The sequence below is a fragment of the Engystomops pustulosus genome, chromosome 7, assembly GCF_040894005.1.
Source record: "Engystomops pustulosus chromosome 7, aEngPut4.maternal, whole genome shotgun sequence".
In the NCBI taxonomy this organism is placed as follows: domain Eukaryota; kingdom Metazoa; phylum Chordata; class Amphibia; order Anura; family Leptodactylidae; genus Engystomops; species Engystomops pustulosus.
The window spans coordinates 28,181,843-28,208,608 of NC_092417.1; the positions used below are offsets into that span (position 1 = coordinate 28,181,843).

Genomic DNA, 26,766 nt, shown 5'->3' on the forward strand with positions numbered 1-26,766 from the left:
TAACCACCCCAATCACACTTGTTTCCCTGGAAATGCATATACGATCAGGATGAAGCAAACCCCCCCGTGCACAATGCGTGACCGAGGCCTAAGGGTTACATAGAGCTGTAATATGCATAATGAAAAAACAAATGCAGTTTTAAGGATAAAATAAGATTTTATTTATACTTTTATTGTAAAGGTGAACATTAATTTGAGATGGCCAATTGAGCTTATGTACAATAATTACCTAGTATTTCATAGAGTGGGGGTAAAACAAAACATAAAAGTATCATATTCCTCTGCACATAGACTTTGTTATGTGCAAAAAATATATAATTAAAAAAAAAAAAAAAAAAAAAAAAGATAATTTAGCTATTCACCAACACTGAACCATAACAAGGTAAACTATATGACCTCTTCGGCCATCCTGATGCCCCCTGGCATTCTCGGGGTCAGACATGTACAGAGATAAAAAAAATAAAAGGAGGGGGGGAAGGGGGTATAAAAAAAAAAAAAAAAGAATTAAAAAATAAAAAAATCTGCAGCAATCAAGTGACCGACAACTATACACACACATAACCTAATGCTGCCCTATTTCGGAGGTTAATACATCTCCCGCATGCACGCCTGTAGGACACACAGTCTCACAATGGAAAATAGCTGCCACCAGTTTTATTCTATACTATAAAATAGTGGACTTAAAGGGGTTGTCCAGTGGTGGAATTTTTTTTTTTTTATTACCGTAAATGGTCTCCTATCCATAAGAGCAGATTGTCAGGCACTGGGTAGCACCACGAATGAGCCGATTCCGCTAACCGTGCCCATTCTCCAAGCTGCAGTAACCCAACATGGCCACTAAATTCTTCCAGCTCAGTGTCCTATGTAATGAGCTTATCGATAGTGTGCCCGATTTAAAGGAGTGGTCCACTATCTGCAAATAATTTATCATGTTTGTGTGATGAATATTTCTACAAGTTTCCAATATACGTTCTGTATCAATTCCTTACCGTTTTCTAGAGCTCTGCTTGCTGTCATTCTATAGGAAGTTTTATGGTTTACTCCCTGTGGATATAAACTAGTCCCTGGACATGTGATGTCACACAGGTTCAGAGCTTATATCCCACTAGTCGTATGATGTCACATAGATGCACGGCTCGTTATATATCCCTGGTCATGTGATGTCACACAGGTGCACGGCTTGTTACATCCATGGACATGTAACCACATACAGGTGCATGGATCGTTATATCATCATCGTCATGTGATGTCACACAGGTGCACGGTTATTATTATAAAACACAGCTCTAATTACTCTCCGTGTTATAACTAATTGTGCACCTGTGTGACATCACATGACCAGGGATATATAACGAGTTGTGCACCTGTGTGACATCACATGACCAGGGATATATAACGAGTTGTGCACCTGTGTGACATCACATGACCAGGGATATATAACGAGTTGTGCACCTGTGTGACATCACATGACCAGGGATATATAACGAGTTGTGCACCTGTGTGATATCACATGACCAGGGACCGTTTTTTTATCGACAGGGTATGAACAATGAAGCTTCCTATAAAATGACAGGAAGCAGAGATCTAGCTTCCTATAGAATTACAGCAAGCAGTAGAGAATCAGAAGACCTGTGAGGAATGGACAGAGAAAGTTTATTGGAAACAATATCAAATTATTTGCCAATTTGGACAAATCTTTATATAAAAGCAATGACCAAAAAAGACAATACTCAACTTCCTGATTCCGCCTCAACACAAGAAATGACTGCTAAAGCCAATCACTATCCATGACTGGTCACCACAGTTGCCTGTGATTGGTTGAGCCGAAATTTCCATCTGTGTTGACACCAATCAGGGATCAGAATAGGGGAAAAGAAAAAAAAAAAAAAAAAAAAAAATCAGCAATTTCAGTACTGCTTGTTTTATATTGTTTTTACACAATGACCCATTTAAAAAATATTTTTTAAAAATCCCCTACTGGAGCCCTTTAAATATTCACGATGCTTTATAGCCATCAGAAGTTCAACAATTGTGTGCTACATTCGGTGCACACTTGATACGACAAGATATTAGATTTACCAACACAATAACAATTATATTATGTTTTTTTCCCAGAATTCATGTTACTTGCATTACTTCAAGAAATAAAATAAAAAAAAAAAAAAAAAAGTACAATATTGTGCCCTCCCCACCAGCAAATAAAAGCTGCCTCCTCCCTAATTCCATCAACTTGGTTATGTCCATGGGTGTCAAAGCGGCTACTGTGGCACCTCCCATCGTCATAGCAACCACTATGGCACCTCCCATCGTCATAGCAACCACTATGGCACCTCCCATCGTCATAGCAATCACTATGGCACCTCCCATCGTCATAGCAATCACTATGGCACCTCCCATCGTCATAGCAATCACTATGGCACCTCCCATCGTCATAGCAATCACTATGGCACCTCCCATCGTCATAGCAATCACTATGGCACCTCCCATAGTCATAGCAATCACTATGGCACCTCCCATAGTCATAGCAATCACTATGGCACCTCCCATAGTCATAGCAATCACTATGGCACCTCCCATAGTCATAGCAATCACTATGGCACCTCCCATAGTCATAGCAATCACTATGGCACCTCCCATAGCAGCCATCAGCCTAAAAAATGACAAGTCTGCCTTGTTGTGTTGGGTTATGGCCACAAGGGGAGACACAGAGGCAATGGGTAAAAATCAGAGCCAAAACCCAGCTGTATATATGGCGGAGGAAGACGCAAAGATCTATAATTTCTATGCAGGGAGTGTGATCCTATGATGAGGGATACAACCTTCCACCTATGAAATGGCTTTAGATGTGACAATCCTGGCATAATACATCACAATAAAAAAAAATATACAAAAAAAAATTAAAATGTAAAAGCAAACCAAATCTTAAACGAAAAAAAGGGGGAAAATACCGACCAGCCAAACAACGAGTTCTATTTTGGAAAAGTAGTAGTCAAATTACAAAGCAAGGGCGGGAAAAATCAGATGCCTATCCCAAACGGCACAAATTCAATGGCTCCTCCCCCTCGGAGGATGCTCGATCAGTGTGATCGCCCTGCTCTGGTTCCCTAAATAAACATAGATGGTGATGAGACATTATAGGAAGATGGCAGACAAATAAAAAGGCCAAACCGAACGACACAAATTCCATGGCTCCTCCCCCTCACACACTATTTACGTGGTAGTCGGTGGGCTCGATCAGTGCGATCATCCTTTTCCGGTTACTTAATCAAATACAGATGGTAATTAAACTATAAAAGAAGATTACAAGGGAGGACCAAATTCAATGGTTCCTCCCCCTAACACATACGATATTTGGAAGGTGATCGCCCCGATCACCGTGATCCCCCCTTATCCAAATCCCACATTGAAACACTGAATAGGATAGTAGCAATGGAGCTATGGAGGGGGTCGTCCAGGATTGTGAACATAAAGCTGCTATCTTCGATACACAGCGCCACATCTGTCCACAGGTCATGTTTAGTATTGCAGCTCGGGTGCCACTTCCAGACAAATGTGTCGTCTCTGGCAGAAAGCAGCCATGTTTTTTTCTAGTCCTTTGTAAATAAAATGATCCGTGGGGGGGTAGGTGACCGTAGCATATGTGAAGGATGACCCTATCACTTCTCTGCAGTGAACATGACACAAAACTACTACCTGTCACACAGAACAAATTTAATTTGGCAAATGCATACAGAAACACACATGCACAAGTGATCTTTTTAATTTTGAAATTTGGTCGAATTCACAGATTTCTCGGAAAAGAATAAAAAAAAAATAGAATTTCTAAGTGAAGTCTAGGGACGATCTTGGGAGGATTCAGTTACGACCATTATAATGGCCACTGGATGGCGCTCAGTCATGGGAAGCGAACCCTTCGGAGGGGGATGGACGCCACGGATTAAAATAGTAAGGGGGAGGAGGGAAAGTGTGGGCGGGATTTATTTGGAACTAAGAATCCCAACCCAATCTCCCGACTACGAGTGGACACCGCTAATATGTTCTCCAAGTTATTACACAGTCATCTTTAAAGGGAACCCGTCACCAGGAACCCATTTTTAGCACTCCCCCAGTCCCCACAGAGCATAGTACTTACACTGCCAAAGTTTTTTTGTATAAAAAATTGGTTGTACCTTTCATTAGCATCTGCTGTGTGACTAGGTAGTTGCCCAATGGGAGGGGCTGGAAAGGAGCAGTTCCCCCCCACCCTTGGGAAACATGTGACCTTTTCAAATATATGAACAACTCCCCTCACACGGGATTGGCTGTAGAGCAGCAGGGGGCGTCGCTAAGCCCAGTGATGGGTGTTTTCATATATTTGAAAAGGTCACATGGAGTAGCTGTTCCCCAAGGGTGGGGGGGGGGGCTGCTCCTTTTTAGCCCCTCCCATTTGGCAACTGCCTAGTCACACAGCAGATGCTAATGAAAGGTACAATATAACATCTTTTTTTTCTGTAAAACCTATTTTTAATACAAAAACTCTTTGGCAGTGTATGTACTATGCTCTGTGGGGACTGGGGGAGTGCTAAAAATGGATCTCCTGGTGACAGGTTCCCTTTAAAGACGTGTGACAACACAAAAAAAAAAAAAAAAAAAACACTCGAAATACAAAAAAAAATAAAAACAAAATTAGCAAAGCATTTTAATATGGTTTTCGAAAAGTATTTTCACCCAGGTGGTCAACTGCAGCACCAAGTACTTAGGTTTTGTTTTTAACGTGGCAAGGCATCGCTTCCACTTTTTTTTTTGCGACTATAAAGCTCATGGAAGCATAAATTATTCAGAAAAATGCAAAAAAAAAAAAAAAAAAAAAAAAAGATAAAATATAATAAAAAAATAAATGTGTTTTGGTGTTTGTTTTTCCCCCCCTTGTTTTCCTAACTGGTTTTGTTCACCTTGTGATACCCCGTCTTACGAGACGGCACACTGCAGGCGGGTATGATGGGTAATGGCGCGTCAAGTGTCGGGCGCGCGCCGAGTGCATTTTTGTACGGTAGGTAAGAATGGACGTGTCAATGAGGTTTAAATAACATATAGGGGGAGGGGAGAGGGGGGTATATAGGGGAAAGTAAAAGAAATGCAGTCCGATTGCTTAATGGTAACGAGGGGGGTAAAAGGGGAGGGGGAACAAACAAAAAGATTAGGCAGAAGTCCTTAAAGGAGCTGTACGGGCCTATTTTTGGGCTATGGAGGGTCTGAAGTTGAGAAGCTTGGTACAGGTTGCTGGTTTTATTGCTCGTGTTTGCTTAACTTGCTTCCATCCGTAGCTTCTTTCGGCTTTGGGGTTCCTCGGGTTCGGACTCGGAGCTGGAGTCGGATCCCCCATCGAAGGCAGATATGGTGCTGCCGTTGGGATTGGTGTAAAGGCTGCTGTCGGATGATGAGTAGTTCGACTGAAGGCGAGAATTGGATTTCGCTTTCTCCAGCGCACGGACTGTTAAAAAAAAAAAAACAGAGAAAACATTCAGGTTATGTACCAATCTTCATGTCCCAGGGTGATCACTCATGTGAAAAGTCAGCTACTTCCTCGCTTGTGATATGCATTAGGGCGATGCGTTAGTCCGGAAAATAAAAACACTACTACACGGACTGACGTGACGCATCAAAGCAGCTCCTTAAAGGGGTTGAAATATGGTGGTGGTGAGTGGGGCTTAGGCTATATTCACACAGACGTACCGTAGTACGGCGGGCACACTTCGGCGCCGGGGAGAGGAGGAAGAGGTGAGCGCTGCTCGCCCCCACCCCTTCTCCATAGCGATATATGGCCGCGGTGCCTTATTACAGGAGAAAGACAGAACATGCACTGCTCCCGTAGGGTGCCGTGCGCCCATCCCCATGTATGGGGGAAGTATATAGTACGTATATCGTACGTGTGTGCGACTATAGCCTTAAAAAAAAACAATAAACTGGAGGCGTGCGCCAGTGGGTCAGGATAGCACCATTGACCTCAATTAAAAAAAGGCAGAGCCAGGCAGTGACAGGCGTCGCCCCAGGAGAACAGTAAAGGGGAGTTTAAGTACTTTATTTTTTTTTTTAAGCCCCCCCCCCCCAACCAAACCATATATTAAACAACCCCTTTAAGAGTTAATATGTCTGACAGCCAACTAGTAAATTACAGCTGTTTCCTGTCCCCAAAAATGGATCTATAATATACTGTACATTATAATTCTCTGGAGAGGGGGGGGGGGGGTGTAAATCTGCTGGATTTTGACAGTGGGCAATGAGATGAGAATTCCCATCTGTAACCACTTCAGAGCAGAACTATCGGGCTATGAGGTGTGCCGAAAGACTAGCATAGCCGCAGCTTGTCACCCCCTTCTGCCCTTTCCTCTGCCTCTTCCCCCCTCCCCTCCCCAAAGACTTCATAAATCTGAACAGACTCCTGTTTACGGACCTGAACACAGGCAGAAGCATTTTTTTTTATCAAGTATCCGCACTCATTTATACTGGTCCATCACCCGTAGGTTGATCCGACCTAAAGAAGACCTCAAATCACACAATGTGGGAGCCAAGGGTGCGGCGGCATCCAGCAGTGTATATCACAAATTCACAACAGTCTACGGGCGTTGTATCTGCACTTACGAACCAACGTGTTATGGTTTCGTTTTGAACCTATAGAAGGGCTGGGAGACACATTTACCTACCGAGTCCCGTCTACTGTTCCCTTTTTTTTTTTTTTGGAGCAACTAAAGTAAAAGTTTGAGGCAAGTAGGTAACAATAACTTCAGGCCGCTGTCATGGAAAGAAATACGGTTATAGGAGATGAATGCGAGGAGCTGGAGGACCCTTCCGTACCTTGTTGTTCTAATAGAGCGTTCTGTCTCTTTAGGTCGTCGATGTCTTGCTGGTGTGTGTGATTTTTCCTCCTCATATACTGTATATATTCTGTTGCTTTGTCCAGTATTTGAGCCCGTGAAGCCTTTAAAAAGGGGGAGAAAGTAAAAGGGGGCTCACAATAGATCACGATTTTAAGCACCAGAAGTAGGAAGGGTATTTCCATGTGATAAAGGTCGCGCCATCACTTCATAGTCGGAGGTGATCAGACCTCGGAAACACCCTAATTATGGAATGGATGAGGCTCTAGTACAGCGTAGGGGATAATATAAGTTAGATTAGTGGTAATCCTGTCCCCCAACCGTACCCTAACAAATTGAGTGATCGGTCAAGCATTCATACTGCCGCCCCATTCAAGATCAGACTGATCTATGACAAGGAATGGAGTGACAGAACGCACGCTCCACCTGTACTCCACTCATAGGCAAGACCCCTGTTCTCGTAATCACATAAAACATAACATACATATGTATAGTTGTATTCGTATCGATCTGCCGGAGTAAAGGTAACAGGTCATTTTTTACAACACATAAATTCCTTATTTACTTAAAATGAATGGATTTTTTTCTTTATTTAACTATACATTATGCAAATAACAACAGTGCCATTACAAAGTACAACTTGTCCCGCAAAGAACAAGACCTCATAAGGCTAAGCTGATGGAAAGAAATTGTCGAAAGAAAAGAAAAAGAAAAAAAAAAAAAAAAAGAAGAAAGAAACATCAAGATCGAGTTCTAGCATTAAAACCCAACTGGGACTGGAGTAAAATGTAACATACTTTGGGACTCACCTTTTCGCCCTGGAGTGAAGGTACGGAGTCTCTTAGGCTGTGGAAGCTGTCCTTGATATGGTCCCTGCGCTTCCGCTCCAGTGCATTGTGATGTGCTCTTTTGTCTGCCTGGAAATGGGACAAAATACAGGGCGGAATTCAGACTTTGTAACGCTACAAATATAACCAAAAAAAAAGGCCAAAGAATAAACTATGAGACCCACACGATCACCCAAAAAATATAACACACGCCTTGTTGCTAAAATGTATCCTGTATGTGGCTGCATGCACCATGGGGAGGCATACCGTATATACCACAGCCTACATTTGCAGTAGCAGTCTGTGTCTAGGTCTCCTGTCTTCCACACCCATCCAGCTCCCAGCCCCCTCACAGTAATGAGCAGAGAGGAGAGGGAGGGGGTTGGTAATGTGTGGAGGAAGAATACATGACACAGACTGAGACACAGGTACACAAACTGCTGCAACCCCCCCCCCCCCCATGGGACTCACCGAATGCGGAGGGACTCAGGTAATGTGAAATAAAGTTTTATAAAGTAGTGGCAGTATTCAGAAACACTGACAAAGATTTTTAAGATCAGGATAGCACAGACCAATACTCAAAATATTTAAAAAGGGGTTGTAACATCTTTGATTATTAACCCCTGTCTATAGGATAGGGAATAACAATCTAAAGCGGTGGGGTCCGATTGCTGGGACCTCCACAAAGGGTTAAAAATTATCTTTAACTGCCTAGCAGCTGTCAGACACACCCTGAGACACTGGGGAGAAGGGAGATGCAGTTTGTTAATGCTACTCCCTTTTCCGCTCCTCTCAGAATTGCGCTGAAGTAGAGCAAAACATGGAGGAGCAGAGCCGGGGCGGACGCCGGTTCCATAGACCCGGCGGTCACTTGTACCAGTCCAGCTCTGATCAGACTCCCCAGTGTCAGGTGGTCATTTCCCCTGTAACCGAGGCTCTTATAGATGCCCCAGTTACAGGGGAAGATTTTAAAAGAAAATAATATATATATTTTTTTTTTTTTAAAAGGGAAATAAAAAAAATAAATAAAAATAAGTGAAAATGTCCCCCAGGGGTCTTTTATGACCTCACGGTGGGGAACATATATAGTAAAGACACAAACAAAAAAGTATTCATAAAATATTCATAAAAATACAATGACATTTCCCCATACAATAAACTACACTACAAAAAGCATCGCCGTAGTCACCCCGTTTGCCCGAAACACATTAAGGAATTCATCAATTGTGTTCATTTTGAGGTAATTTGAAGTTTTTTTTCTAAAAAAAAAAAAAAAAAAAAAGTACTAGAAATTACAAAAACAGCCTTTTTTACCCACTTTTAACCCCAAATATAAAATACTAAATAAAAATGTTTACATTTTTATTTTAACGAGCTCTATGTGTCCCAAAAAAAAAAAAAAAAAAACCCCACAAAAATTTAAGGTAGCATGCAAAAAAAAAAAAAAGTTATGGCCCTGAAACCAGCACGTACGAAAATTTGTTATAAAATGCCCCGGTCACTGGTGCCTTTTCAGGCCAGGTCACTAAGGGGTTAATGTGTAAACATGAATAGGGGATTGAAATTTGACAACTTTTTTTTTTTTTTTTGTTTCATGGGCAAACCCCTTTAAGAAATCTGTTCAATATTCAAGTCCTGCAACACTCCTTTCTTAAATAAATTTTAAAAACTCTATCATCTATAACTCTCTGTATTGGGTGAGGTTTTTATATGGTACCAGCTGGGTTATAGTGTGGAAGACGGAACTCTTTAGGTGTAGATCCCATTGCCTCACGCGTATTTCTAACAGACACAGACCCCCAAGATTTTGGGGGAGATTTAACTTAAGTCTTTTAGAGCAGAGCTGTTCTAGTTGCCCATGGCAACCAATCAGAGCGCAGCTTTCATTTTCCCACAGCGGTTTTTAAAATGAAAGCTGAGCTCTGATTGGTTTCCATGGGCAACTAGAACAGTTTTACCTCAGAAACTTGATGATAAATCTCCCCCTTTGTGTCCTAGTTTCAGAGCCTTTTCAGCGATTCTAAGAAGAGCAGCCGGTCAGGGAAACACATGGAGATAGGCAGCTATGCATAACTAATCCTCTCCCCACACTTCATTATTGTACTGGAGCTCCACCGGCTTCATGAATAAATCACATTTCCACCAATATTTGAAGCAAATTAACGCTATAGGGGACTTGGCTCTCGCCGGCTGTATGGAGAGGCTGCATGAACCTCTTATGCCCGCGCGGGGTTAATAATTAAGGGCCTTTCATGTGGTAACGGCACTAAAGCTCCGCAACAGATGTTGATGTAGAAAACGCCTCAAGCTTTGGGGACGGGAGGGAAGTGAAATATAGGACGGGGGGATATCGAAGATGCACAGGAGGGAATGCTCTGACAGGACTCACACATGTAGGATAACATGGCCGCCGTACGGGGGAGAAGACAGCAAGAACACCGATCGGGATCAGTATGACACCAAGAGGGATCCTACAGGCATGGGCAGGTGCCTCCTGTAGCCCCATGTAAAGGTCAATGGGGACAGGTGCCTAAAATATATCCACAGAACCATATTTGTGTGTCCTTTAGTTACGTTTTCAGGAACAGGAACGTACAGGAACGTAGCACCATAAGCAAGAAGTATTCTAGATGACCAGGAGGGTTGGAGCTAACACATATAGTAAACGTGTTGGGTGATGTCTGGTGCCCCAAGTGTAGGATAGGACTCTTAGGGGAGACAGTAGGAATCCTGCTTACTCCAACCACACATAGTCATAGCAGTCTCTCACCGGGTGTGGGGAAGGTAACAGGGACCACTCAAATGTAACCTGAAAACCTATCCGTATAGGATCACCTACAACACAGAATAACTGCCCTGCTCCCTCACCTCGTGTCTCCTTCTACCCTCCCATATAGATTGTGAGCCCTCACCTCGTGTCTCCTTCTACCCTCCCACATAGATTGTGAGCCCTCACCTTGTGTCTCCTTCTACCCTCCCATATAGATTGTGAGCCCTCACCTCGTGTGTCTCCTTCTACCCTCCCGTATAGATTGTGAGCCCTCATCCCGTGTCTCCTTCTATCCTCTCGAATAGATTGTGAGCCCTCACCTCGTGTGTCCTTCTACCCTCCCGCATAGATTGTGAGCCCTCACCTCGTGTGTCTCCTTCTACCCTCCCGCATAGATTGTGAGCCCTCACCTCGTGTCTCCTTCTATCCTCCCTTATAGATTGTGAGCCCTCACCTCATGTCTCCTTCTATCCTCCCATATAGATTGTGAGCCCTCACCTCGTGTCTCCATCTTCCCTCCCATATAGATTGTGAGCCCTCACCTCGTGTGTCTCCTTCTACCCTCCCATATAGATTGTGAGCCCTCACCTCGTGTGTCTCCTTATACCCTCCCATATAGATTGTGAGCTCTCACCTCGTGTGTCTCCTTCTACCCTCCCATATAGATTGTGAGCCCTCACCTCGTGTCTCCTTCTATCCTCCCATATAGATTGTGAGCCCTCACCTCGTGTCTCCTTCTATCCTCCCGTATAGATTGTGAGCCCTCACCTCGTGTCTCCTTCTACCCTCCCGCATAGATTGTGAGCCCTCACCTCGTGTCTCCTTCTACCCTCCCATATAGATTGTGAGCCCTCACCTCGTGTGTCTCCTTCTACCCTCCCGCATAGATTGTGAGCCCTCACCTCGTGTCTCCTTCTACCCTCCCGTATAGATTGTGAGCCCTCACCTCGTGTCTCCTTCTATCCTCTCGTATAGATTGTGAGCCCTCACCTCGTGTGTCCTTCTACCCTCCCATATAGATTGAGAGTCCTCACCTCGTGTCTCCTTCTATCCTCCCGTATAGATTGTGAGCCCTCACCTCGTGTCTCCTTCTATCCTCCCGCATAGATTGTGAGCCCTCACCTCGTGTCTCCTTCTACCCTCCCGCATAGATTGTGAGCCCTCACCTCGTGTCTCCTTCTATCCTCCCGTATAGATTGTGAGTCCTCACCTCGTGTCTCCTTCTACCCTCCCGTATAGATTGTAAGCCCTCACCTCTTGTCTCCTTCTACCCTCCCGTATAGATTGTGAGCCCTCACCTCGTGTCTCCTTCTACCCTCCCGTATAGATTGTGAGCCCTCACCTCGTGTCTCCTTCTATCCTCTCGTATAGATTGTGAGCCCTCACCTCGTGTGTCCTTCTACCCTCCCGTATAGATTGTGAGTCCTCACCTCGTGTGTCCTTCTACCCTCCCGCATAGATTGAGAGTCCTCACCTCGTGTCTCCTTCTATGCATCTCATCCCGCAAAACAATTGCCATCACATGGCCCCAATAACGGAAAAGCGAAAATTTTATAGCCTACAAAAAAGGCCAATGAGGAAACTAAAATCCTGGCAGCTGTAGGTCCATACATCCCTTCTGCACCTCGCTGTGCGCCCATAAAACTAGAAACTACCACATTTTGGGGGTCTCTGTACTCGGGAGAAATTGTAGAACAAATTGTATGGTGGGTTTTCTCTTTTTATCTTTTGGAAATGTGTACATTTTAGGGCTAAATGAACGTATAACCAACAAAATTTGACCATTCTAAATTTCACCTCCATTTTGATTCAATTACTATGAAGATCTCAAGGGTTTAACAATCTTCCTAAAAGCTGTTTCTGATAGTTTGAGGGGTGCAGATTTGAAAATGGGTTGGTTATATAGGTTATTTTTTTTAAATGTTAAAATGTTATTTAAAATTTCATTCAAAACTGTATTTATCCCCAAAATAGTCAAATCTGAAAATATGGAAAACTGATATTCGATTTGTAAGCCGCGTGACGGCAAAATAAATTATCCAGATATTTCCAAAATTATAAAAAAATGTAAAGAAGACAAATGGGAAATGTTATTCAGCAACTTATGTAGGTGGTAAATCTATCGGCCTGAAAACGCAATGATTTTGAATTTTAAAAAAAATGGCAAATTTTTCAAAAAATGTTTTTCTTTTATTTTTGTAAAAAAAAAAGCAAAAAACTTATCAGCCAAAATTTACCACTAAAATGAAGTACAACATGCGGGGAAAAAAACACAATCTCAGAATCGTTTTGATAAGTAACAGTGTTCAAAAGTTATAACCATGTAAAGTCAGAATCCAAAATATGGGGCTGAGCCTTAAGCTACAAAATGGCTGCGTCCTTATGGGGTTAAGGATTTTTTTTTTTTTAAAGATAGTGAAAAAAAAAAACTTTAAAGCAGAATGCAAAGCTAGGCCCAGTGTGCCCCTTATTGCAAGGCCTCACTGCTGCACCTCTTCGGTTTCTTTCCTGATGTAATTGCTCCAGTAATGTAAACAATAGGAGTCACAGCTGAGCCTGAACTTCCTGTCAGGTGACCTCCATTTACAAGTGTGTTTTCACGAGTGAAGGTCACGGCTTGTGTACAGAAAGGTTAGGCAAGTTGAGGTTGCCATGGCAACTCCAGAGCAAGCAAAATATTTACATTGCTGCTGCAGTTAGGAAATCAGGAGGAGGGAAGGAAACAGAACAAGGTGCATGCTGGTCAATCCTGGTGGATTCCACGTAACCTTTACTTCTCAAGATTTTCTTTTTAATTTTAGTTACACCTTAAATCATGACAACCAATCAGAGCTCAGCTTTCATTTTCCAACAGCTGATTATAAAATGAAAGCTGAGCTTGGATTGGTTGCCATGGGCAACTAGAACAGTTTTACCTCTTCTTACACTTCTGATAAATCTCTCCATAAAAGCCTATTTTTTTTACCGAAATACGGCTCACTTACGGTGGCCTACGGGAGACATACAGCGGTCACAAAAACTAGACCGAAAAATACATTTGGTCTTTTGCATCAGGACTTACTCTAAGATCCAGGCACTGTGACTGTAGTAACCTTCTTATAATTGTTATCCATGGCCTCCTTTCCAAAATCAACTTAAAATTATGCTAACGAGTTCTGAAGGGCTCTGGGGGCGTTACACTGTGCAGGAGCACTTCTCTCTCCCATTGTGTGAGATTAAAGCAGGTAGAGGGAGGGGGAAGTTCTCCTGTACAGTGTAACAGTAGGTGGGGCTTTGTTAACACCTCCCAGGAGCCCCCCTAGCTCATTAGAATGAAATTTTTAGAATGAAGGAGGCCATGGATAACTAATAGAAGAAGATCACCACAGTCACAGTGCCTGGATCTATGAGTAATGTCCCTGGTTTATCAGGATGGATTGTGATGGTAGATTTTCTTTAAATCCATTAACAACATGTGATATAACCAAGTCATGGTGCCATCAAGGAGGTATGAACAGGACTCATGAGCTGCATAATGCAGCAAACACCAATGTTAACACATGTTAAGTAACCCAAGACCAAAAAGTCCATATCTTTCAAAATACAAAAACAATTATTCCAGATGGTAAAACCTGTAATGGAAAATAGCACCCAAATGCCTGAATTACCACTTTTTCACCATTTTGCAAGACATAAATAAAAAGCCTGTATTTGTACACAATGCACCATAATGAATGATACAAAAGGGTACTTCACTTCTAGGACCATCACTTATTAAAGGGAAATCCCCAAGAAGACAAGATTCTTAAATACAGGCGGTCCCCTACTTAAGAACACTCGACTTACATACGACCCCTAGTTACAAACGGACCTCTGGATATTGATAATTTACTGTACTATATCCTTAGGCTACAATAGTCAGCTATAACAGTTATCACAGGTGTCTGTACTGAAGCTTTAGTGTTAATCCTGATTCTTATGACAACCCAACATTTTTAAAATCCAATTGTCACAGGGACCAAAAAAGTTCTGGCTGGGATTACAATGATAAAATATACAGTTCCGACTTGCATACAAATTCAACTTAAGAAAAACCTACAGACCCTATCTTGTATGTAACCCGGGACTGCCTGTATCTCAGGATAACAAACTACATTCTCTAATTCAATGTTATTAACAAAAAAAGCTGGAGATAAGTGATCCGATATCGTTATCGAGGCCTGCATCTCCGTATGCCGCCAATTTTCTACATTGAAATATTCACATTACAAAACTATTTTCCTCAAAAACAGATTCTCATGTCACAAACAGAAGTCATATTAAGGTGGTTATATATCGGGGTCTTATCTGGGGGCTTATTACTACAGTGTGTGGTTATATATCGGGGGCTCAGTGTTACGGTGTGTGGTTATATATCGGGGGCATAGTCTTACGGTGTGTGGTTATATATCGGGGGCATAGTCTTACGGTGTGTGGTTATATATATCGGGGGCATAGTCTTACGGTGTGTGGTTATATATCGGGGGCATAGTCTTACGGTGTGTGGTTATATATCGGGGGCATAGACTTACGGTGTGTGGTTATATATCGGGGGCATAGTCTTACGGTGTGTGGTTATATATATCGGGGACATAGTCTTACGGTGTGTGGTTATATATATCGGGGACATAGTCTTACGGTGTGTGGTTATATATATCGGGGACATAGTCTTACGGTGTGTGGTTATATATATCGGGGGCATAGTCTTACGGTGTGTGGTTATATATATCGGGGGCATAGTCTTACGGTGTGTGGTTATATATCGGGGGCATAGTCTTACGGTGTGTGGTTATATATCGGGGGCATAGACTTACGGTGTGTGGTTATATATCGGGGGCATAGTCTTACGGTGTGTGGTTATATATATCGGGGGCATAGTCTTACGGTGTGTGGTTATATATCGGGGGCTTAGCGTTACGGTGTGTGGTTATATATCGGGGACATAGTCTTACGGTGTGTGGTTATATATCGGGGGCATAGTCTTACGGTGTGTGGTTATATATATCGGGGACATAGTCTTACGGTGTGTGGTTATATATATCGGGGACATAGTCTTACGGTGTGTGGTTATATATATCGGGGGCATAGTCTTACGGTGTGTGGTTATATATATCGGGGGCATAGTCTTACGGTGTGTGGTTATATATCGGGGGCATAGTCTTACGGTGTGTGGTTATATATCGGGGGCATAGACTTACGGTGTGTGGTTATATATCGGGGGCATAGTCTTACGGTGTGTGGTTATATATCGGGGGCATAGTCTTACGGTGTGTGGTTATATATCGGGGGCATAGTCTTACGGTGTGTGGTTATATATCGGGGGCATAGTCTTACGGTGTGTGGTTATATATCGGGGGCATAGTCTTACGGTGTGTGGTTATATATCGGGGGCATAGTCTTACGGTGTGTGGTTATATATCGGGGGCATAGTCTTACGGTGTGTGGTTATATATCGGGGGCATAGTCTTACGGTGTGTGGTTATATATCGGGGGCATAGTCTTACGGTGTGTGGTTATATATCGGGGGCATAGTCTTACGGTGTGTGGTTATATATCGGGGGCATAGTCTTACGGTGTGTGGTTATATATCGGGGGCATAGTCTTACGGTGTGTGGTTATATATCGGGGGCATAGTCTTACGGTGCGTGGTTATATATCGGGGGCTTAGTGTTGGGGTGTGTGGTTATATATATCGGGGGCTTAGCGTTACGGTGTGTGGTTATATATATCGGGGGCTTAGTGTTACGGTGTGTGGTTATATATATCGGGGGCTTAGTGTTACGGTGTATGGTTATATATATCGGGGGCTTAGCGTTACGGTGTGTGGTTATATATATCGGGGGCTTAGTGTTACGGTGTGTGGTTATATATCGGGGGCTTATATGGGGGCTTGGTGTTACGGTGTGTGGTTATATATTGGGGGCTTAGTGTTACGGTGTGTGGTTATATATCGGGGGCTTAGTGTTACGGTGCGTGGTTAAATATCGGGGGCTTAGTGTTGGGGTGTGTGGGTATATATCGGGGGCTTAGTGTTACGATGCGTGGTTATATATCGGGGGCTTAGTGTTAGGGTGTGTGGTTATATATCGGGGGCTTAGTGTTACGGTGCGTGGTTATATATCGGGGGCTTAGTGTTGGGGTGTGTGGTTATATATCGGGGGCTTAGTGTTAGGGTGTGTGGTTATATATCGGGGGCTTAGTGTTACGGTGTGTGGTTATATATCGGGGTCTTACATCTAAACAAAGCCTAAAGCGACCGACATACAAAACGTTTTCCAGCGGGATGTAGGGGAGTCAGGCAGCTGGGTTTATCCAATCCCAAGACTGTTTTCCTTGGACATAGGTGGTGCCAGATGTGTCTGGCAGCCGTGTATCTCACTTTCCCTACTGGAATAACATGTACGCTCAGCCGGGCCAAGTGTGGATGTTTATTGCCAAGAGGGGAAACATCACTCTGCCAACAGCCATCTCACGCGTCCTATGGCCGGACGCCTGTATTACACACCAGCACGAGTGACCGAAGAGCTACAAAAAGTTTTAGCACAAGATGAAACAAACAAACAAAAAAAACGATAAAAAAATTAACCCCCTACGGGCGTACTCCTTTTTCACTCATTTTTCGCTCCCCACCTTCAAAAAATCTATAAGTTTTCAGTTTTCTGTGTACAGCGCGGTGTGAGGGCTTCATTTCTGCATTACAAATTTTACTGTACTTCCATGCCGTGTACTGGGAAGCTGGAAAAAAAATTCCAGATGTGGTGAAATTGGTGAAAAAAAGGCATTCACGTCACTTTTTGGTAAACTTTTACTGTGCGCTCCAAATGATACTAAAATGTGAACATAGAGGGTCGAGTGCCTGAACTAACTGATTGCCTGGTGGCGATGGTCCCCCATAGATCTGGTACTGATGCATTTTAGGGGTAACCAGGAATTCAACTTAGAGAAGCTATTTAAAAAAAAAAATAATAATAATTAAATAAAGATTAATTGTTCCATGTTGCAAGGGGGGATAAAATAGTAGTACAGGCAGTCCCCGGGTTACGTACAAGATAGGTCCCATAGGTTTGTTCTTAAGTTGAATTTGTATGCAAGTCAAAACTGTATATGTTATATATAATTGTAGATCCAAACAAAAAAAATTTTGGCCCCAGTGACAATTCGAGTTTAAACATTTTTTGCTGTAATGGGACCAAGGATTATCAATAAAGATGCATTACAGACACCTTACAGCTGATCATTGCAGTCTGGGACTATAGTAACATCCAGAGAGCTTCACCAGAGGTCAGAGGGGTCTGTCTGTAACTATGGGTTGTCTGTAAGTCGGGTGTCCTTAAGTAGGGGACCGCCTGCATATAAATCCCCCTCTACCGTATGACCAGTTTAGTACAGGAAGCCCATCATATGCAGATGTAACACTCTATAATAACAATAGGAGAATATAAACAGGATCACCAGGGAAAGTCACATACCGAGTAAAACGTCGACGACTCGTCCTAAAACAAAAAGGGAAAATTACATATGTAGGCCTCCGTTAATTTTTTTTTTCAACATGTGAAAAAAAATAGAAAACAAGAACAATTATAGTAATTTCAGTGTCATGTGTATTTGGGGAGGGGTGCGGATAAAATGATTAGTTAGGGTCCCTGTACCATGCTTGGCCCAAGAAACATGGGTCATATGTTGAAACTATGGAAGAAGCAGGAACCCCAAGGAGGCTCTGTGAACCCAGAAAAATCCCTGAAAGTGCTTGGTGGTCCTGCAAGAACCCCAAGGAGACCTGGTGGCCCTTTGCAGGAGGCTCATTGCCGCACCGTACAAGAGTCCTGCACAAGACGAGGATGTTTTGTGTCCTGCTTCTTGCACAGTTTCGGTCTTGAAATTCTCACAGACAATTGTCACCATACATGGTGACATACAAAACGCCAAAGGTACATCCACACGGATGGACTTGGCCGCTGAATTTCTTTCAGGGAAATGACTTTTAAAGGAAATCTACCATCAAAATCCATCATGATTAACCAGGGACACTTACTCATAGATCCAGGCAGTGTGCCTGTGGTAATCATCTAAATCAACTTTTATAAATATGCTAATGAGCCTAGAAACCAGACAGTGAGCCAGGTAGAGAGTTTCATACCCGGGTCACTTCTGGGTTGCTAGGCAGTGAGCCGGGTACGCAACTAGTTACGGAGTTTGTGTGCCCGGCTCAATGTCGGGCAATGCGGCGCAAGAGCAGATAACAGAGGCAGGAAAAGCCATGATTGGTAGGAGCGAGGGCAAAGGTGTATTTTTTTTAAACTGAAGGTGCATTTTAATTGAACCTGGATTTTACATCTGGGTTGTGAGTTTCTACACTGGAAAATAAACCCAAAAAATAATAGAAAAGCGGGTCACACCAATATCACCCCATTAACTGATCAATTTACCACACAAAAAATATTGCTGTGTGGCGTCTTATATCATCCTGCCAAATAGAATGACACCTTTTGAGGCTTGAACATAGGTGTGAACAAAGTCTTAGGTATGCAGACACGGTATCGATACACGTCAGGTAAAAAACCCTATTTTGCAGATTAGGGAGGTGTAACCTGCCCCGGGCAGCCATTAGATACACAGCGCATTACACTTAATGCTTAAATATTCACCCGTTTTAGTCAGAGCGTGACTGACAGTAATTACAACCTTCAATCCATGTAGACAGGTCTGTATCTGCAGGCCATAGACAGAGCTGACCTCCTTCTGTCAGGCCGTATGGGGGCTGTGTCAGGGCGGCCATTATCAAGGTTACTGACAAATTCTTAACATTGGCAGTGGTGAGAGGAACAACCATCTCCCCTCACATGTTTAAGGCCAAGTCTAAGGACTAATATACACTACACCATAGAAATAAATTATAATTTCCCCTTGTGCAGGACAATTACTTCATAGAAACATGGAGGTGTTACCCGCAGCAACCATCAGGCCCGGCCTAAAATACGATTTCATAGTTTGGCTTCACGTCCATCCCCATTTACTGAAGATGACTCCCAAAGCAATCATTCAGTCATGACAAAAAATTTTTCTCTCAGTTTAGCTCGGTTTATAGTCACAATTTTTTAAAACTAGGAGCGCCGAAGGAGACCCATCCCTAAAATGTCAATGGGTAATCGTACATAAGAATAATTAGTTCAGCAATGAAAGATAAGGTTAATCTTTGCTGTTGATTCCACTAGTCAAAGAATAAAGCTCCAAAAGTGTAGAATAAACCTTATTTATATGTAAAAAATGCAACTTTTACTTCATTTGTTTTAAAATATGAATTTTAAAACGTGTAAATGCTAAACCACCGTCCCAGCGGCAGACCAATCTGGTCTCCATCGAGACACCTCACGAAAGGATGATGGAAAAACATATTACACTTTGGCTATAGGCAAATATTAAAACCGGGCCCCATTTCGGGTCTCACTGGTTCTGGAAGTGGTCAATGCTTAGATCCAATGAGGTCTGCTTGATCCAAATTCGGTCCCCATGTTGCCTCAACACCTGGGGTTGGAAACAATTGGTTTCAAGGTTTCTCAAGGAGGTAGCGGGGCAGAGGGGGCCATGGGTACATGCATGGTGGGGTAAGTCCAGACCCAATTGCAAGGATTAAGGTGTCCTTGCTGATGATATTACCATCATCTATTGCTATTACACCCTGTATATAGTTGTCCATTAACCCCTATAGTCCTATAGAGTGACCACCCTAAGAAGGCTGCCCCCGATTCCCTATAGTTCCACTAAATTACCGTTGGTGGTCTAAGGGGCTTCACCATAGCCCACTGGCTGAAACACTGTGAAAACCACCACCATATTATTTATAGGCATCTGTAACTACATTTCAGTAGCTTAACTTGTAGAAATTAACCTTTCATGGCAATGTCCGGGCATGTACCATATGAAGCTCATTGGACCACCAATGGTAAAGTAGTGGCACAATATGGCTTCTTATTTAAGGTGGTCAACAGCCATATAATTACAGGGTGTAAGAGGAATAGATGGAGGTCCTATTATAGCTACCACACCTCAACATAGGCATACACACAATTGGGTCTGGACTTTACCCAACCTACATGTACCCATTTCTCCCACCACCCTCTGCCTCCTTGTGTACCATGAAGCCTATTGCTTCCAACCAAGGTGTGGATGAAACACGGGGACCGGAATGCCCTTCAACCAATCATGTCAGATACAGGCCCCTCAACAATGTAATAAATACTGAATTTTTATGATAAAAAAAATAAAGTCTGATTTTTAGGACCTCGTCTTATACTCGCTGGGTATCTAATAGTTGCCATTACCATGAACCTGGTAAACAATGTCTGTATTACAACATGTAAAAAATGACATAAGAAGTCAGACATCGATCTCCATAACATAGTCTGATCAACATTTTTTTTTTTTAAATGGCTTCCCCCTTTAATTAGCAAACCTTAACATGAAGAAATCTACAATTGTAATGTCAAATTTCGTCAGACAGTGACAGAAGGCCTCACACAGATATTATTGTAATGGAGATTACTGACTTCAGGTATTAAGGCGAGAGAAAATTCTGTAATTTTCTGTCAGAAAAAATGACATACAGGTCCAGATAAAATTAGAGTAGGGCCCATGTTGTTCTACAGGCGGAGATGTGATTAAAGTAATATTTAGTATAATGACATAAGGAAATGTTCACACTGCGTCATCAATTTGATTTTGACTACACCTAGAGGAGAGGCAGCTATACCATCACCATAGACAGGGGGTATCCTCTACACTTAGAGGAGAGGAGGTTCTACCATCACCATAGACAGGGGGCATCCTCTACACCTAGAGGAGAGGAGGTTCTACCATCACCATAGACAGGGGGCATGCTCTACACCTAGAGGAGAGGAGGTTCTACCATCACCATAGACAGGGGGCATCCTCTACACCTAGAGGAGAGGAGGTTCTACCATCACCATAGACAGGGGCATCCTCTACACCTAGAGGAGAGGAGGTTCTACCATCACCATAGACAGGGGGCATCCTCTACACCTAGAGGAGAGGAGGTTCTACCATCACCATAGACTGGGGACATCCTCTACACCTAGAGGAGAGGAGGTTCTACCATCACCATAGACAGGGGGCATCCTCTACACCTAGAGGACAGGCGGTTCTATCATCACTATAGACAGGGGGCATCCTCTACACCTAGAGGAGAGGAGGTTCTACCATCACCATAGACTGGGGACATCCTCTACACCTAGAGGAGAGGAGGTTCTACCATCACCATAGACTGGGGACATCCTCTACACCTTGAGGAGAGGAGGTTCTACCATGACCATAGACAGGGGGTATCCTCTACACCTAGAGGAGAGGAGGCTCTACCATCACCATAGACAGGGACATCCTCTACACCTAGAGGAGAGGAGGCTCTACCATCACCATAGACAGGGGGCATCCACTACACCTAGAGGAGAGGAGGCTCTACCATCACCACAGACAGGGGGAATCCTCTACACCTAGAGGGGAGGAGGTTCTACCATCACCATAGACAGGGGCATCCTCTACACCTAGAGGAGAGGAGGTTCTACCATCACCATAGACAGGGGGGCATCCTCTACACCTAGAGGACAGGCGGTTCTATCATCACTATAGACAGGGGGCATCCTCTACACCTAGAGGAGAGGAGGTTCTACCATCACCATAGACTGGGGACATCCTCTACACCTAGAGGAGAGGAGGTTCTACCATCACCATAGACTGGGGACATCCTCTACACCTTGAGGAGAGGAGGTTCTACCATGACCATAGACAGGGGGTATCCTCTACACCTAGAGGAGAGGAGGCTCTACCATCACCATAGACAGGGACATCCTCTACACCTAGAGGAGAGGAGGCTCTACCATCACCATAGACAGGGGGCATCCACTACACCTAGAGGAGAGGAGGCTCTACCATCACCACAGACAGGGGGAATCCTCTACACCTAGAGGGGAGGAGGTTCTACCATCACCATAGACAGGGGCATCCTCTACACCTAGAGGAGAGGAGGTTCTACCATCACCATAGACAGGGGGGCATCCTCTACACCTAGAGGACAGGCGGTTCTATCATCACTATAGACAGGGGGCATCCTCTACACCTAGAGGAGAGGAGGTTCTACCATCACCATAGACTGGGGACATCCTCTACACCTAGAGGAGAGGAGGTTCTACCATCACCATAGACTGGGGACATCCTCTACACCTTGAGGAGAGGAGGTTCTACCATGACCATAGACAGGGGGTATCCTCTACACCTAGAGGAGAGGAGGCTCTACCATCACCATAGACAGGGACATCCTCTACACCTAGAGGAGAGGAGGCTCTACCATCACCATAGACAGGGGGCATCCACTACACCTAGAGGAGAGGAGGCTCTACCATCACCACAGACAGGGGGAATCCTCTACACCTAGAGGGGAGGAGGTTCTACCATCACCATAGACAGGGGCATCCTCTACACCTAGAGGAGAGGAGGTTCTACCATCACCATAGACAGGGGGGCATCCTCTACACCTAGAGGAGAGGTGGTTCTACCATCACCATAGACAGGGGGCATCCTCTACACCTAGAGGAGAGGAGGTTCTACTATCACCATAGACAGGGGGCATTCTCTACACCTAGAGGAGAGGAGGCTCTACCATCACCATAGACAGGGGGCATCCTCTACACCTAGAGGAGAGGAGGTTCTACCATCACCATAGACAGGCGGCATTCTCTACACCTAGAGGAGAGGAGGTTCTACCATCACCATAGACCAAGGCATCCTCTACACCTAGAAGAGAGGAGGCTTCAAGAGTAACCTTGAGAGAAAAATACCCCATTGTAGGGAAAAAAACATTTTGTAGGGTTTTATTTTTGGCGTTCCTCTGGATCAACACTGTTGCTTTTACAGGTCGGACCTGTGCCTTATTTTCATCATTATCTACAATACTATGGACATTGGTGTTAGATGGTTGCAAATGAAAATCAACGAACCAGTGTACAAAAAAAAAATACTAGCCAGGGGTCTGATTGACAATATGCCCTGTCCCCCATACCTCTTGGGAATTGAAGGTTTGCAAAGGACAACCTAACCTGTGTGTCTCCTCAGATTCCTACACAACCTACACAATCTTATCAAAGTTTTGGTGGCACGGGGCATTTCTAGAGTCCGACAGAGTAACGTGGCGTCCAATGCCACATCTAATGAATATATGACCGTAACTGCATTTCAGGATAGTGCTCGATGTATAGGACCTCAGATACAATGGGTGGGTGTAAGAATATATGGCTGCACCCTGCAGAAATGTCCGGCCTGTCATCATTAATTAGGACTTTTATCTTCTACCTTTCCACCCAAAACCAGCACAATCAGAAATACATCTAGAAAATGTATGTAGTGTGTGAAGAGTCTCACGAAAAACCAGCAGACTACACATGGATGTCGCACCCGACATGGCTCTCCTGGTCATTGTAATGGGAGTCAGGGGGCTTCACAGGATCTGAACTTTATTCTATGGCAACCTGTACTTACCTCTGATCCTTCACGGCCGGCCTCAGCTGTGACATCATCTACGTCCTAGGATACAGTGGGCGTACACTATTGACGTGATGTCACAGCTTAGCCTTTGTATACGGACAGACAGGAGGCGCCGTGCTGAACCAGAGTTACGGACTGCGGTAAGTATCTGAGGTAATTTTTTGTTATACTTAGACCACACAGGGCCCATGAAAAAATATTTCTATCCTGGACATCCCCTTTAATAAATCTTTATTTACACAGCCACATGACACTCCACACCGATTATGGGGGAACATATAACCCCTTTAATTTCAATATACGGCCTCCTACTCTAGGGAATATTCGCTACAATATTGTGTAGGGTACAATAATAATCTAGGAATGCTCATTTTCGAAAAAATCCTCAGCGTATGTGTCTGAATTCCGCGGTGCTGATGAGATGCGAAGACTTTGAAACAGAGTTGTCTACAGTTGGGAATCTGTTCCTTCTGGAATAGATATACTGGTTTGGCTTTAATCCTGCATCAAGTCATTAGGCCTCCTAAAAGTCATGCTTGATGGTAAGGGAGCTGCCTTACATGGTAGCTAAGAGGGAATTTTTTTCCCTGGAAAAATTATTTGCACATTTCCCTGATTCCCACAGACGTGACAGCTATTCATTTACTTTGCGAAGTACCCGCCTCATAAACCGAAACATTGCGATCCGCACCATATGGCTACAGAGTATGATACAATTTGCCCCGTAGTTCTCCCGCAGAAAGATTATGGCATTTCGGTCCTTTAAAGGGGTTTCACATGGGATGGGAATTTTATTTTTTTATCATTGGCCCCCAAGTGGTGTGAAAATAACATAGAAAAATGTACACAACCAGGTCCGCAAGGGGCAGTAGGTTAGGGCCATCGATGGCAGGTCACTGTTAACTCCTTTAACAAAATAACTTAAAGGGAATCTTCCACCAGGATGAAGGGCTGTATGCAAATGAGTCTGAGGGGCTCCTGACTCCATAGGTGTTAATAGAGCACATCAGGCTCATTTGCATACAGTCATTCATTCTGGTGGTAGATGTCCTTTAAATATGATAACATATAACAAAAAAATAAATTAGAATTTGTGCTTTACCACCTCAGCGATAAAGAAATAAAAAGTTTAGTCTTAAATGGTTCTGAGGTACAAATAGGTCTCAAGCTTAGCGCTCATTGGGCGCCTAGTTCTCATTGGGGACCATTACCCCAGTTTTGTCCCAAATATCCATCTTTTTTTTTCATTTTATCAGCTATTACCTGTCCAGCTCCACCAATACCGGATAATCACACTACCGAAATATCAGCACTTACTGCGTACGTCCTGATCACCGTTCCTGATCTCCCTGGATTCTCCTTCCTCAAACATAAATAAAACTGTCCCAATTATTTGAGACTCGCCTCAGATATCATCACGCGGATATAACACTTCCGTCTCACAACCTCATCTCAGGTTACAGTGTTCATTTTTTTTTTTTTACGGACACATTCCTTAAAGGGATCCACTACAGTGCGGACCAGGGATAGTAGGGTTCAGCATTCTGCTGCCGGGCCTGGAAATATTACCGGATTGGCCAAAACCACACCCCCTAGCGACTAGACATGGCTATGATTGGTCAACCCCTTGTCCATTCATAGCCATGGCTAGTTGCTATTGGGCGTCGGGTTGCTGGATCGGCTGCCAATCCGAGCCATATGTCCATGTCAGGTGGACATCAGGTCCACTTACACTATTACTGACCCGTATAGTTACTATTTTATATACAACATTTGACAAGTTGGGTTACGATCCGATATAATCAACAAAGACCACCGAACGGACGCTTCCTGGGGGTCCGTCAGTAAATAATGGGTAATACAGGATCCTATATCTCATCATTATTGACTATGTTGATATTCGGAGCCCTGCGTCATCACATTCCTGGATATGACGCTTGTTTACCCAGCGATCAGACAGGTCCGGCAGGATATTTAAAGGATTTTCTCATCAGGTTGATAATAATAAAAGATAATAAGACATTTACTTTATAATAACGGAGATCATCTCTTATAACCAAGCAGGGACCCTCTTAATGGTAAAGATTTAAGGGGATCCTTTCTCCTGCTCCCTTCCCCCACCCCACTGGGCCACAAACCGACCACGGCTCTGGCCTTAAAGGGGAAGACCCCCCCCTCCCTTTAAGATGGAGGAGAGGAGCAGGGTATATAGCGCTGTATACCGCCCCCGGCACAGGGATAGGATATAGTTGGAGCACTCACGTCGCTTTCCACCTCGATGTCATCGTTATCGCTCATGCTTTCATAGAGGAAGCCGTGACCCGGAGAGATGGAGATGGTGCAGGGGCAGATCCGTAGTGTAGGTGGGGGGGGGAGCAAAGAAAAACTAAAAAAACAAAAACAAAAGAAAACAAAAAAAAAGGCGCAGGGGACAAAACAACCCGAGTGAGGGGAACTGAAGGCAGGGGCAGCCCCTCACTGTGCCCAGGAAAACAGATCAGCGGAAGCCACACGTGACTAGACACTGCTAGGGATCATTAGCCAGAGCCGGAGCCTCCGACACGCAGCGCGCAACGCCTGCCGGGAAATGTAGTGCCGAGACGCCCGCGGATAGAGGGAAGGCCGCGGCTCTGAACTACACGCCCCACAGCGCACCAAGGGCGCCGCGGGGGTACGGCGCATGCGCGCGCCGCGCGGCGCTCGCCGGGAGTTGTAGTCTGAGCGGGGAGTGTTTCCCGGAAGACAGCTGGAG

At 44.0% G+C, this 26,766-nt stretch overlaps 1 protein-coding gene across 6 annotated transcripts; it reads right to left on the reverse strand.

Annotated features, from left to right (window-relative positions):
- Window positions 1-4,572: 4,572 nt before the first annotated feature.
- MAX (MYC associated factor X) lies at window positions 4,573-26,674 on the reverse strand. Of its 6 annotated transcripts, none has more exons than XM_072115182.1 (5): window positions 26,277-26,666; window positions 17,936-17,959; window positions 7,649-7,768; window positions 6,832-6,955; window positions 5,247-5,470 (listed from the first exon to the last, which is right to left on the reverse strand). In XM_072115182.1, the coding sequence occupies exons 1-5, from the start codon at window positions 26,310-26,312 to the stop codon at window positions 5,283-5,285; spliced, it is 492 nt and encodes a 163-aa protein (XP_071971283.1). In that variant the 5' UTR covers window positions 26,313-26,666; the 3' UTR covers window positions 5,247-5,282. The 6 variants fall into 6 exon arrangements, with proteins under 6 accessions (XP_071971287.1, XP_071971288.1, XP_071971283.1 ...); XM_072115183.1 differs by having other exon boundaries at window positions 7,661-7,768; window positions 26,277-26,657; XM_072115186.1 differs by lacking the exon at window positions 6,832-6,955 and having other exon boundaries at window positions 4,573-5,470; window positions 7,661-7,768; window positions 26,277-26,674.
- Between the last annotated feature and the right edge of the window lie 92 nt (window positions 26,675-26,766).